The sequence below is a fragment of the Denticeps clupeoides genome, chromosome 14 (assembly GCF_900700375.1).
Source record: "Denticeps clupeoides chromosome 14, fDenClu1.1, whole genome shotgun sequence".
Taxonomy (NCBI): domain Eukaryota; kingdom Metazoa; phylum Chordata; class Actinopteri; order Clupeiformes; family Denticipitidae; genus Denticeps; species Denticeps clupeoides.
In genome coordinates, this window is record NC_041720.1 from 12,805,422 (window position 1) to 12,818,032 (window position 12,611).

The 12,611-nt window shown below is 48.6% G+C and overlaps 2 protein-coding genes across 4 annotated transcripts; one reads left to right on the top strand and one right to left on the bottom strand.

Moving 5' to 3' along the window:
* Positions 1-97: 97 nt before the first annotated feature.
* Positions 98-6,025, top strand: LOC114763469 (myosin-6). The gene has a single exon (XM_074933595.1). The coding sequence runs from the start codon at positions 145-147 to the stop codon at positions 5,956-5,958; it is 5,814 nt and encodes a 1,937-aa protein (XP_074789696.1). The 5' UTR covers positions 98-144; the 3' UTR covers positions 5,959-6,025.
* A 688-nt stretch (positions 6,026-6,713) lies between these two features.
* On the bottom strand, positions 6,714-11,498 carry LOC114763472 (mitochondrial basic amino acids transporter-like). 3 transcript variants are annotated; one of them, XM_028953199.1, is made up of 4 exons: positions 11,201-11,498; positions 9,907-9,950; positions 8,675-8,758; positions 6,714-8,463 (listed from the first exon to the last, which is right to left on the bottom strand). In XM_028953199.1, the coding sequence occupies exons 1-4, from the start codon at positions 11,226-11,228 to the stop codon at positions 7,684-7,686; spliced, it is 936 nt and encodes a 311-aa protein (XP_028809032.1). In that variant the 5' UTR covers positions 11,229-11,498; the 3' UTR covers positions 6,714-7,683. The 3 variants fall into 3 exon arrangements, with proteins under 3 accessions (XP_028809032.1, XP_028809031.1, XP_028809030.1); XM_028953198.1 differs by lacking the exon at positions 11,201-11,498 and having other exon boundaries at positions 6,714-8,385; positions 9,907-10,386; XM_028953197.1 differs by lacking the exon at positions 11,201-11,498 and having other exon boundaries at positions 9,907-10,386.
* Positions 11,499-12,611: the final 1,113 nt, after the last annotated feature.

Sequence of the window (12,611 nt, forward strand, 5' to 3'; positions counted from 1 at the left end):
CACTTCTGTTTTGAGAACGTATCTCCTTATTTGGCATATGGTTTTCCTTTATAAAGTTGACACTGCCCTGCTTTGTCACTGTTCTCTGGCTGTCCTGTTGCCGTGTTGTCTATCTTTTTGGAAGAATTACACTAAAAGACAAAAATGGGTGATGCTCTTATGGCAGAATTTGGAAAGGCTGCTCCTTTCCTCAGAAAGTCAGACAAGGAGCGCCTTGAGGCTCAAACCAGGGCATTCGACATCAAGACAGAGTGCTTTGTAGTGGATGAAAAGGTGGAATATGTCAAGGGGCAAATCGTCAGCAAGGACAGCGGGAAGGTGACGGTCAAAACTGAAGATGGAAGAACCGTGACTGTCAAGGAGGCAGACGTCCACCCTCAAAACCCACCAAAATTTGACAAAATTGAAGACATGGCGATGTTCACCTTTCTTCACGAACCAGCCGTGCTGTACAACCTCAAAGAGCGTTATGCGGCATGGATGATTTACACTTACTCTGGCTTGTTCTGTGTAACTGTAAACCCCTACAAGTGGCTGCCTGTCTATGATGCTGAGGTCGTTGCTGCCTACAGGGGTAAGAAGAGGACCGAAGCTCCACCTCATATTTTTTCAATATCGGATAATGCCTATCAGTACATGCTCACTGACAGAGAGAACCAGTCTGTTCTTATCACTGGAGAATCTGGTGCTGGGAAGACTGTCAATACAAAGAGGGTCATCCAGTACTTTGCAAGCATCGCTGCGGCTGGAAGTGGTGGAGGGGCAAAGAAAGATTCAAGCAAGGGCACACTGGAGGATCAAATCATCCAGGCTAACCCAGCTCTGGAGGCATTTGGAAATGCAAAAACGCTCCGAAATGACAACTCCTCGCGTTTTGGGAAGTTCATCCGCATTCATTTTGGAACAAGTGGGAAACTTTCCTCAGCAGACATAGAGACTTATTTGCTTGAGAAATCCAGAGTGACCTTTCAGCTGAAATCTGAGAGAAACTACCACATCTTTTTCCAAATCCTGTCCAATGAAAAGCCAGAGCTTTTAGACATGTTGCTGATCACAAACAATCCCTACGACTACTCTTACATCTCTCAAGGAGAAGTCTCCGTTGCATCTATCAACGATTCTGAAGAACTACTTGCCACTGACAGCGCTTTTGACGTGCTTGGCTTTACGGCAGAAGAAAAAATGGGAGTGTACAAGCTCACAGGGGCCATTATGCACTATGGCAACATGAAGTTCAAGCAAAAGCAACGCGAAGAGCAGGCAGAGCCAGATGGCACAGAGTCAGCGGATAAGTCTGCCTATCTAATGGGACTGAACTCTGCTGACCTCTTGAAAGGGCTTTGTCACCCCAGGGTGAAGGTGGGCAATGAGTACGTCACCAAGGGCCAAAGTGTGGATCAGGTTTACTACTCCCTTGGTGCACTAGCCAAGTCAGTGTACGAGAAGATGTTCAACTGGATGGTGGTCAGAATAAACCAGTCTCTTGACACTAAACAACATCGGCAGTATTTCATAGGAGTGCTGGACATTGCTGGATTCGAGATCTTTGATTTCAACACGTTTGAGCAGCTCTGCATCAACTTCACCAATGAAAAACTGCAGCAGTTTTTCAACCACCACATGTTTGTACTGGAACAAGAGGAATACAAGAAGGAGGGAATTGAGTGGGAGTTCATTGACTTCGGGATGGACTTACAAGCTTGCATTGACCTCATTGAAAAACCCCTTGGAATCATGTCTATTTTGGAGGAGGAGTGCATGTTCCCAAAGGCAAGTGACCAGACTTTCAAGTCAAAGCTTTACGACAATCATTTGGGCAAGTCAAACATGTTCCAGAAGCCCCGTGTTGTGAAAGGGAAGGCTGAGGCTCACTTTGCCCTAGTCCATTATGCAGGCACAGTTGATTACAACATCTCAGGCTGGTTGGTAAAGAACAAAGACCCTCTCAATGAAACAGTTGTGGGCCTTTATCAAAAGTCTTCCCTCAAACTCCTCAGCTTGCTGTTCTCAAACTATGCAGGATCTGACGGTGCAGAGAAATCAGGTGGGAAAGGAGCTAAGAAGAAAGGGTCTTCCTTTCAAACTGTGTCTGCACTACACAGGGAGAACCTTAACAAGCTCATGACCAACCTAAAGTCCACACACCCTCACTTTGTTCGTTGCCTGATTCCAAATGAGAGCAAGACACCTGGGGTTATGGACAACTGTCTAGTGATGCACCAACTCAGATGTAATGGGGTACTTGAGGGCATCAGAATTTGTAGGAAAGGCTTCCCAAACCGGGTTCTCTATGGAGACTTCAAGCAACGATACAGAATTCTGAATCCATCAGCTATCCCAGAAGGTCAGTTCATGGACAGCAAGAAAAGTGCTGAAAAACTCTTAGGGACACTGGATATTGATCACACTCAGTACAAGTTTGGCCATACAAAGGTCTTTTTTAAAGCTGGCTTGCTGGGCACCTTGGAAGAGATGCGGGATGAGCAACTTTCTAGGATAATCACAAGGATTCAAGCTAATTCCAGAGGTTTGTTGATGAGAATAGAATATCAGAAGCTTGTAGAGAGAAGAGAAGCATTAATGGTCATCCAGTGGAACCTTCGATCTTTCCTGGGTGTGAAGAACTGGCCTTGGATGAAAATGTTCTTCAAGATAAAGCCACTGTTAAAAAGTGCAGAATCAGAGAAAGAGATGGCAAACATGAAGGATGAGTTTAACAAACTCAAAGAGGCCCTTGAAAAATCTGATGCGAGAAGGAAAGAACTGGAAGAAAAGATGGTGACCCTCCTTCAGGAAAAGAATGACTTGTTCCTCCAGCTACAATCTGAACAGGACACTCTGACAGATGCAGAAGAGAGGTGTGAACAACTAATCAAAAGCAAGATCCAACTGGAGGCAAAGGCGAAGGAGCTGACTGAGAGGATTGAAGATGAAGAGGAGATAAATGCAGACCTCACTGCAAAGAAACGGAAGCTGGAAGATGAATGTTCTGAGCTGAAAAAAGACATTGATGACCTTGAACTGACATTAGCCAAGGTAGAAAAAGAAAAACATGCAACTGAAAACAAGGTTAAGAATCTCACAGAAGAAATGGCCTCACAAGACGAAAACATCATGAAGCTGACCAAAGAGAAGAAAGCACTGCAGGAGGCTCATCAGCAGACTTTAGATGACCTCCAGAGTGAAGAAGACAAAGTCAATACACTGACTAAGGCTAAAGCAAAACTTGAGCAACAAGTGGATGACCTGGAAGGTTCACTGGAACAAGAAAAAAAGGTCAGGATGGATTTGGAACGTGGCAAGAGAAAGCTGGAGGGGGACGTTAAACTGACCCAAGAGAATGTGATGGATTTGGAGAATGAGAAACAGCAGCTGGAAGAAAAGCTCAAAAAGAAAGAGTTCGAGATCAGCACGCTGAATGGAAAAGTAGAAGATGAGCAGATCACTGGGGTTCAGCTCCAGAAGAAATTAAAAGAGAACCAGGCCCGAATTGAAGAACTGGAAGAAGAGCTGGAAGCAGAACGTGCTGCGCGAGCCAAGGTGGAGAAGCAGAGGTCGGATCTGTCTCGTGAATTAGATGATATAAGCGAGCGGCTCGAAGAGGCCGGAGGAGCCACTTGTGTTCAGGTGGAGCTCAACAAAAAAAGAGAAGCTGAGTTTCAGAAACTACGAAGGGACCTGGAAGAGGCCACCCTTCACCATGAAGCCACCTCTGCTGCGCTCCGTAAAAAACATGCTGACAGCGTGGCAGAGCTGGGTGAACAGATCGACAACCTTCAGCGGGTCAAGCAAAAGCTAGAAAAAGAGAAGGGTGAGTTGAAGCTGGAGTTGGATGACATAGCCTCGAACATGGAAAATGTGATCAAGTCCAAGGTCAATTTGGAAAAGATGTGTCGATCACTGGAGGACCAAATGAACGAATACAAGTCCAAGGCTGAAGAGGCACAAAGGGCTCTGCATGACTTCTCGGTGCAAAGAGCGAAGTTGCTCACTGAGAACGGTGAACTCGGGCGTCAGCTGGAGGAAAGAGAGTGCCTGATCTCTCAACTCACCAGAGGCAAAATGTCCTACACCCAGCAAGTAGATGATTTGAAAAGGCAGCTCGACGATGAAGCGAAGGCAAAGAATGCTCTGGCCCATGCTGTGCAGTCTGCCCGCCATGACTGTGACTTGCTCCGAGAACAGTACGAGGAGGAACAGGAGGCTAAAGCAGAGCTTCAGCGGGCTCTGTCGAAGGCCAACACTGAAGTGTCGACATGGAGGGCCAAGTATGAAACTGATGGCATCCAAAGAACAGAAGAGCTTGAGGAGGCGAAAAAGAAACTTGTGCAGCGGCTGCAGGAAGCGGAGGAGGCTGTCGAGGCAGTGAACGCGAAATGTTCGTCTCTTGAAAAGACCAAGCATCGTCTGCAAAACGAGATTGAGGATCTCATGCTTGACCTTGAGCGGTCAAATGCGGCGTCTGCTGCTCTAGATAAGAAACAGAGGAGCTTTGACAAAGTCATGGCTGAATGGAAGCAAAAGTATGAGGAGTCACAGTGTGAACTGGAAGCATCTCAGAAAGAGGCTCGCTCTCTCAGCACTGAGCTCTTTAAGCTAAAAAATGCGTATGAGGAGGCCTTGGATCACCTGGAAACTACAAAAAGGGAAAACAAGAACCTTCAGGAGGAGATCTCAGATCTGTCAGATCAGCTTGGTGAAGGAGGTAAGAGTGTCCATGAACTTGAGAAGCTAAGAAAACAGCTGGAGCAAGAGAAGGCAGAGCTGCAGTCGGCACTGGAGGAAGCAGAAGGTTCTCTTGAGCATGAGGAGAGCAAGATTCTTCGGGGGCAGCTGGAGTTCAACCAGGTCAAAGCTGAATTCGAGCGTAAGCTTTCAGAGAAAGATGAAGAGATGGAACAGGCAAAAAGGAATTATCAGCGGATGGTTGAATCCTTGCAGACGTCCCTTGAGTCAGAGACAAGGAGTCGAAATGAAGCATTAAGAATCAAGAAGAAGATGGAGGGGGACCTCAATGAGATGGAGATCCAGCTAAGTCAGGCCAACCGTCAGGCCGCCGATGCACAGAAACAGCTTAAGAGTCTCCAGGTACACCTGAAGGACACCCAGCTTCAACTGGACGATGCAATACATGGCAGCGATGACCTCAAAGAGAACGCCGGACTGCTAGAACGTCGGAACAACCTAATCCAAGCCGAGCTCGAGGAGCTGCGGGCTGTTCTGGAACAGACAGAGCGGGCCCGCAAATTAGCTGAGCAAGAGCTCACCGATGCCACCGAGAGAATCCAGCTCTTGCACTCCCAGAACACCAGCCTAATCAACCAGAAGAAAAAGCAGGAGGGGGACATGCTACAGCTCCAGAATGAACTGGAGGAGTCCGTCCAAGAGAATCGCAATGCCGAGGAGAAAGCCAAGAAAGCCATCACTGATGCGGCAATGATGGCCGAAGAGCTGAAAAAAGAGCAGGACACCAGCGGCCATTTGGAACGAATGAAGAAAAACATGGAGCAAACCATCAAGGACCTGCAGCATCGGCTGGACGAGGCCGAGCAAGTTGCCATGAAAGGCGGGAAGAAGCAACTCCAGAAACTGGAGGCGCGCATCCGCGATGCCGACAGCGAACTGGAGGCGGAGCAGAAACGCGGCGCCGAGTCCATCAAGGCGGTGAGGAAATACGAGCGACGGGTTAAGGAGCTGACCTACCAGACAGAGGAGGACCGCAAGAACATGGCGCGCCTCCAGGACCTGGTGGACAAGCTTCAGCTGAAGGTGAAATCCTACAAGCGTGCCGCCGAGGAGGCGGAGGAGCAGGCCAACGGCAACCTGGCCAAGCTGCGCAAGCTGCAGCACGAGCTGGAGGAGGCCGAGGAACGGGCCGACATCGCCGAGTCCCAGGTCAACAAGCTGCGCGCCAAGACCAGGGACGGGGTTCCTGGTAAGAAGACTACAGAGGAGTAGGAGCAGGAGCAGGAGTAGATATGTTCTCCCTGCTTGCGTAGGTCTGCACGTTTGTCTGTTTTTTTTTTTTCTGCCCACAAGATGCCACATGTCTGTCTTATCCTTGGCAGCGTGACTGGTCACCACTATAATCACAGGTAGATGGAGAAATATGAACACGGCTACACTTCTGTATGTATTGTGCATGCGGTTTCAATTCACTCCTGATTCTTGTCATCCTCCCATCAAGCCTTGTAATGTCAACTGAAGGGAAAATATTCTAAGAAAAAGGGATAAAATATAACCAGACAATGGTGAAAACAGGCCGTTTGCGAAAAATAATGACCGTTCATGTGCAACAGAGGCTTTTTTTTTTGTTGTTTTTTTTTTATTCAAATGCCGCGGCGGTTCATGAGCGAGTCGCATTGCATTCATTTTACAAAGGTCTGCTTCTCAAATTCAGCATCTTCACTTCAACACAGCAATAAAGAGTATGTAGCGCTTATGTAGCGCTTACAAAGGTCATGTCTGAGCAGGTTTACTCTTTTCATCCACCGGCCATAATAAATGGCGACTCCGCCCACAAAGTGATTCAGCTGAATAGAACACGACTGCAGCAAACATAAGCATTCAGGTAAAGCATACAGAGTTTCACTGGCTAGCAGAAAACACGCAGAACACCACCATTTTTATTGTTTACGGCATTTACCAGACGCCCTTATCCAGAGCGACTTACAATCAGTAGTTACAGGGACAGTCCCCCCCCGGAGACACTCAAGGTGTCTTGCTCAGGGACACAATGGTAGTAAGTGGGATTCGAACCTGGGTCTTGTGTTACCCAATAGGCTACCCTACCACCACTGTATTATTATTATTATTATTATTATTGCTGCTGCTTCTTACTCTCCTTTAACTCGGACTTCCTTGTTTCATTCATTGAACTCGAGATGTTCAGTGCCACACCACGCCTGTCCTAATAAATCATTCAAGCTTTATTGATCAGGGTCAACAGGGTCAAGTGCATCGAGTTATTTATTTCACATTCTTTGGACATTTTTTCCCTTGTATGAAGCATTTCATTGGCCTAGTCAAGATTCTACAAGTTACTTACAATATTTTAATATGACTGCTCTTTCTCAGAAGGGCTCTTCTCTTATGAGCAGACAAATTAGACAAAAAGTCAATTGACACTAAAGGGTCTCTTATTTACAAGTAATAGGGTTAAATAAATAAATAGATATTAAAAACCGGTTCGTACAGCACAAAAAAAAAAAAACGGACTTTCTGAACTGCACCAAAGCGGTACGAAATGTATCAGACAGAACGGCATGATGCACGGTACAGGTAATGGCGGCCGGCCAAGTCTCCTGCTACACTGACACGGCGCGGGACGGAGCAGAAAAAGACCAGTGCTCAGGACAGACCTCTTTGGATGCAAAACGTATTTAACAAATTCACACTCACACGTACGTCAATTCCAACTTTTTTTTTTTTTTTTTTAAAGCAAGCCTTCCCTCGTTCTTATTTTAGAGGTAGTGTTTGTTCAGACGATTCGTTCACAGAGAATCGCTCCACATGCTACAATTTCACTGCAGTCAAGGAGACGACAAAGAGGGAAAATATCCGCTGCGCTGTAAAATGAAATGGACATTTGGTTTTTTTTTTTTGGTTTTTTTCTCATCTTCAAAACTGTATTGATAAGGCAGAGAAAAAACCTGTTTGCATACGGTGCAGTATAGAGACGTGCTACAGGCTGCTGGGCTGCGCCTGCGCCTGCGGCTGCAGGTGGTGCTGGGCCGGCGCAGGCTCGCAGTCGGCGGCGGTGGCGGCGGCGGCGTCCTCGCCGCGAGCGTACATGAGGACGAGCGTGACGGTGGCGAAGGTGGCGGCGTTGACGGGGAAGGCGCGCAGCAGCGTGGAGGTGAGGCCGCGCGTGAACACCCGCCAGCCCTCCTGCCGCACGCTCTGCCGCACGCAGTCCGCGATGCCGCCGTAGCGGTACGCGCCCCCCGCGCCGTCCGCCTGCAGCCGCGACTTGATCACGTCCACCGGGTAGGTGGACAGCCAGGAGGCGATGCCGGACATGCCGCCGGCGCACAGCAGTTTGGGGATCATGTAGGGGTCCTCGGGCTCGCAGCCCAACGCGGCCGTCAGCAGGTCGTACGCCAGGAAGTAGACCCCGAAGCCCGGGGTCTCGCGCACCAACGTGCTGACCATCCCGCGGTTGACGCCCGCCAAGCCCTCGCGCCTGTAGATCCGCGCCAGGCAGTCCAGGGAGTTCTTGTAGACCTTGTGCCTGGACTTCTTCTCCCCCGTGCCCTGCATCTGCATCCGCGTCTTGGCCAGCTCCATCGGGCAGCAGATGACGCTCTGGATGGCGCCGGCTGCCGCGCCTGCCAGGAACTGGTTGGTGGGCGTGTCCTTGCCCAGGTAGCGCATGGTGTTCCCCTGGACGCCAAAGACAATTGCATTGATGAAGGTGAGGCCCATCATGGGGGAGCCAATCCCTTTGTAGAGCCCAAAAGCCTGCAGACCAGACACAGTAAATAGGTGTTCATTTGGGAACATAGTGACTAAAATATTCCCTCCAGAATCATAATCTCATGCTCATGAAACCATGTTTATGTATGCAATATAATGCAGGGTCCTTCAAATGCATCCTCCGAACCAGTTCGTCCAACCCATCCCAGAACGTGGCCAGGCCTTCACAGGCCATGGCCTCCATGAAGAAACTTACTGATTCCTGCCTAATGATGGACTGGAAGCAGTGAAAGGTCCCCCTGTAGAGAGGCTTCTGTGCGCTCTGGACCTGCAGTCTGACCTGAGAGAGAATGCACACGTGTTCAGTTTCTCTACATGTCAGTAAGCAGACGAAGATAAATGAGGAGTCCAACACCAGCAACTATTATTAAAGGGATGACAGCGCCGTGGGGGTTTTAAAAATATAGGCAATTTGTTTGCCTGTTTTAAATAAAGAAGAAATAAAAAGTTATGCCATCATCTCTAACTATTTTACATTCATAATGCAAACAAATTCAATGTTAAACACATACACCAATCAGAAGTCCAGATGAACAACACTGATTATCTGGTTAAAGGTCCCCTGACATTTTTTGGTTTTATATCGGTCTTGTTGGTCCCCTAATACTGTATCTGACGTCTCTTTTTCGAAATCCGGCCGTGGTGCAGAATTACAGCCACACAATGAGATTTCCCAGGATGTGCAGTTTCGGCCAGTGGTGGAACAGCGGGTCGGGAAACGATCCCGCAATCGAGTAAAGCACTTGTGTCACAACTAAAAAAAAAATGCATTTGGGCTCAACTGCAATGCTTTGCACGTTTGGAAGATACGATGGTCGGTGGAGATAATGTTTTTGGGGGGTGGGACTTTGGGTGCAGGGAGGCGACATAAGGGGAGACGTTCCCGAGACGTTGCCGCTCTCTGAATAGACAGGACAGGGGAACTCATATTAAATATTTTCGTGATAGGGGACTCTTAATGTGCAGTGGGCGGTGGGCGGGTATGCCAGGCAGCAAGTGAACCATGCTGTCGTGCCACAAGCAGAGTGTAAGTATAAGAACGACGTTGAACTGAAACCATGTTCGGCTGAACTGGACCATGGAGCAGCGGCCCTGGTCTGATGAATCGCATGGCACGGCAGCAGGATGCAGGCCAGTGGAGGCAGAGGGATGCTTTGGACAATGATCTGCAATCATCCCAGTCTGTGGGACATGCTGGAAAATGGAGGCACCACCTCATAAACTACAAGACTTAAAGGATACTGTTACTGACACCTTCGGAGGTCTAGTGGGGTGGAACCAATTCGATATTAGGCGGCCATAAAGATATGGTTGACGTCCATCTATTTATTACTAGTCGTATGCAAATCTTTGTTTGCCAACTCTAATGCAACTGTTGGCTTGCGGAGCTGCTGATCGTGCAGAAATGGTTCTACTTTCTGCGCCCACCTTAACCGTGTCGAAGGGATGCCCAACCAACACACCAGCCGCACCTGCCGGGGGGGAGAAAGAATAGAGGAGATTAGTGTCCAGGACACAACATTTTAAATACAGGAAAGCAGAAGGGTATGCTATTACGTTGACGTCGTGGAATGCGGCACGCCCATTATAATCCAGCCTAAACATGTTTACGCCCCAGCATTTCAATCGTTTTAGAAATGGTCACGGGTGCAATGTTCTTAAATGAGGGGCATGAAATGGACATTCAGTTTTATTCCTACCACGAAATCCCATTCTGGAAGTTGCGACCACGATTTCTAGGAGCAGAATAAGCTTGTGACGTCTGCCTGGTCATTAATGTAACGCGTCTAGCAAAAGTGCCATTTGCAACATAATGTCTCCATAATTTCTGGCTCTGGCCGGCTAGGGTTTTATGATCAAAGACAAACAGGGTGCACCGGGTTGACCCAGCGTTGTCCTTCAGTGTAATGTGACACCGCAGGCTGTAATAAAAAAAAAAAAAAAGCCATACCTCCTGTCCTCTAGCCAATGATTATACGTTGTGCAGTTATTTCTACTGCTGCGTTGGGGAGGGAGGGCGGGGCTGGCCCGTTCTGACCAATCAGAGCCCTACATTCCACTGCAGCCATGCAAAGGCAGGGAACCACGACGACAAAATATCTAGAGAGATAGTAAAATTACAACAAGCTCGTCTAAAGGCCGAAACGCGCTTCGGCTCCTGCGACGCGGCGGCGACATCCAGAGCAGGTGGGTCACGGTGTCACCGCGTAGCCATGTCCGGCAAGCCACGTGGGCCGAGGTGCGAGAACGGCCCCTGGCCGCTGATTGGCCGAGGCAGGGGTGTGCGCGTGCCATTCTATTCCGGGCTCTTCTAAGAAAACCCGCGCCGCGTCCGACCAATTAACACGTTCCTTTCATTAACTACCTCTTTTCTAATCTAAATTACTTTTTTTTTTAAGCACAGAGAGGACGCGGGACTTTGAGCCCTGGCTGTCAACAAGGCCGCCGTTAAGCCGTTCTGCCGTTTCCGGGTAATAGCCGGTTAACGTACGTCACGTGTTTACTCGGCGTCACGTGACTAATTCATCCAGGACAATATTTCGAAGTTGGAGCAGCGCAGGAATGAATAAAAACTGCCTTCATAAAAAAATAAAAAACGTTCTCGGCAACATAAAAGTGAAATAAAGACGGACGTTCCTATCTGGCGTGCGCGAAGGGTGTTTCGTTCTCTGCCCAGACAGAGTCCATCTTAAACAGGCTTAACCGAAGCAGATTTACTCACCTCCTACGCAGCCCGCGACGAAGTCCATGACCGCGGCGCGTCCGGGCGAGACCACCAGCTCGACAGGCCGAGATTACGGGGCTGCGCCGAGGCTCCGCTCTGCCCTGTCCGGATTAGCTGCTAAAACCACCGGCTGACAGCTGCCACGGAACCCGCTGAAACTCGAATGTCTTGCTTTGTTGTTGTTGTAGTTGGATTTTTTTTGGGACGCGGGCTTGAAGCCTTGAGCCCCGAGCGTTCAGTTCTGGGCTTCCGAACAACCCCCAGAACCGCCTTACCTAGCCGCTACGTCACGGGAGGTGTGTGCTGACGTCACAGCCCGCCGTCCCACGTCCCTACCGCCGCACACCGGGCTGGAGTTGGCGCCTGCGTAAAAACATTAGAACCTTATTCTCAGTCAAATTGGCAACAGGCAAAGGAGCAATTTTGTTTGGGAAATTTGGGATGGTTCTTGGTGGTAAAATATTGAAAACGGAACCAATCCTGATTTACTTATGAAGAGTGATCAGATGAATTGCAAAATGCCTATTTGCCATTAAATTGAACACATTTCCACTGCATTTCAGCCCTGACACAGAAGGACCTGCTGAGATCATTTCAGCGATCCTCTAGTTAACATGAGTTAGAGTGTTGAGGAGCACAAGGCTGGAGATCATTTTGTCAGGCTGATTGAGATAGAATAGCAGACTGGATGCTTTAAAAGGAGGGTGATGCATGAAATCATTTTTCTTCCTCTGTTTAACCATGGTTACCTGCAACGAAACACGTGCATTCATCATTGTGTTGCATAAAAAGGGCTTCGCAGGCAAGGATAATCTGCTACTAAGATAGCACCTAAATCGACCATTTATCAGATCCAACACTTCAAGGAGAGAGGTTCAAGTGTTGTGACGAAGGTGCCCAAGAAAGTCCAGCAACGCCAGGACCGTCTCCTAAAGGTGCGGGATCGGGGTGCCACCAGTGCAGAGCTGGCTCAGGAATGGCAGCAGGCAGGTGTGAGGGCATCTGAACACACAGTGAGGCGAATGGCCTGGGGGATGGCCTGGTGCAAAGAATGGCAGCAAAGAAGCCACTTCTCTCCAAGAAAAACATCAAGGACACACTGATATTCTGCTAAAAGTACAGGGACTGGACTCCTGAGGACTTGAGTAAAGTCATTTGAATGAATCCCCTTTCTGATTGTTTGGGGCATCTGGAAAAATGATTTTCTGGTGGAGAAAAGGTGCTCATTCCTGTCTCGTGCCAACAACAAAGCATCCTGAGACCGTTCATGTGTGGGGCTGCTTCTCATCCAAGGGAGTGGGCTCACTCACAATAAGAACACATAAAGAATGGTACCAAATCCCCCGACTGCAACTTCTCCCAACCATCCAAGAACAGTTTGGTGAAGAACAATGCTTTTTCCAGCATG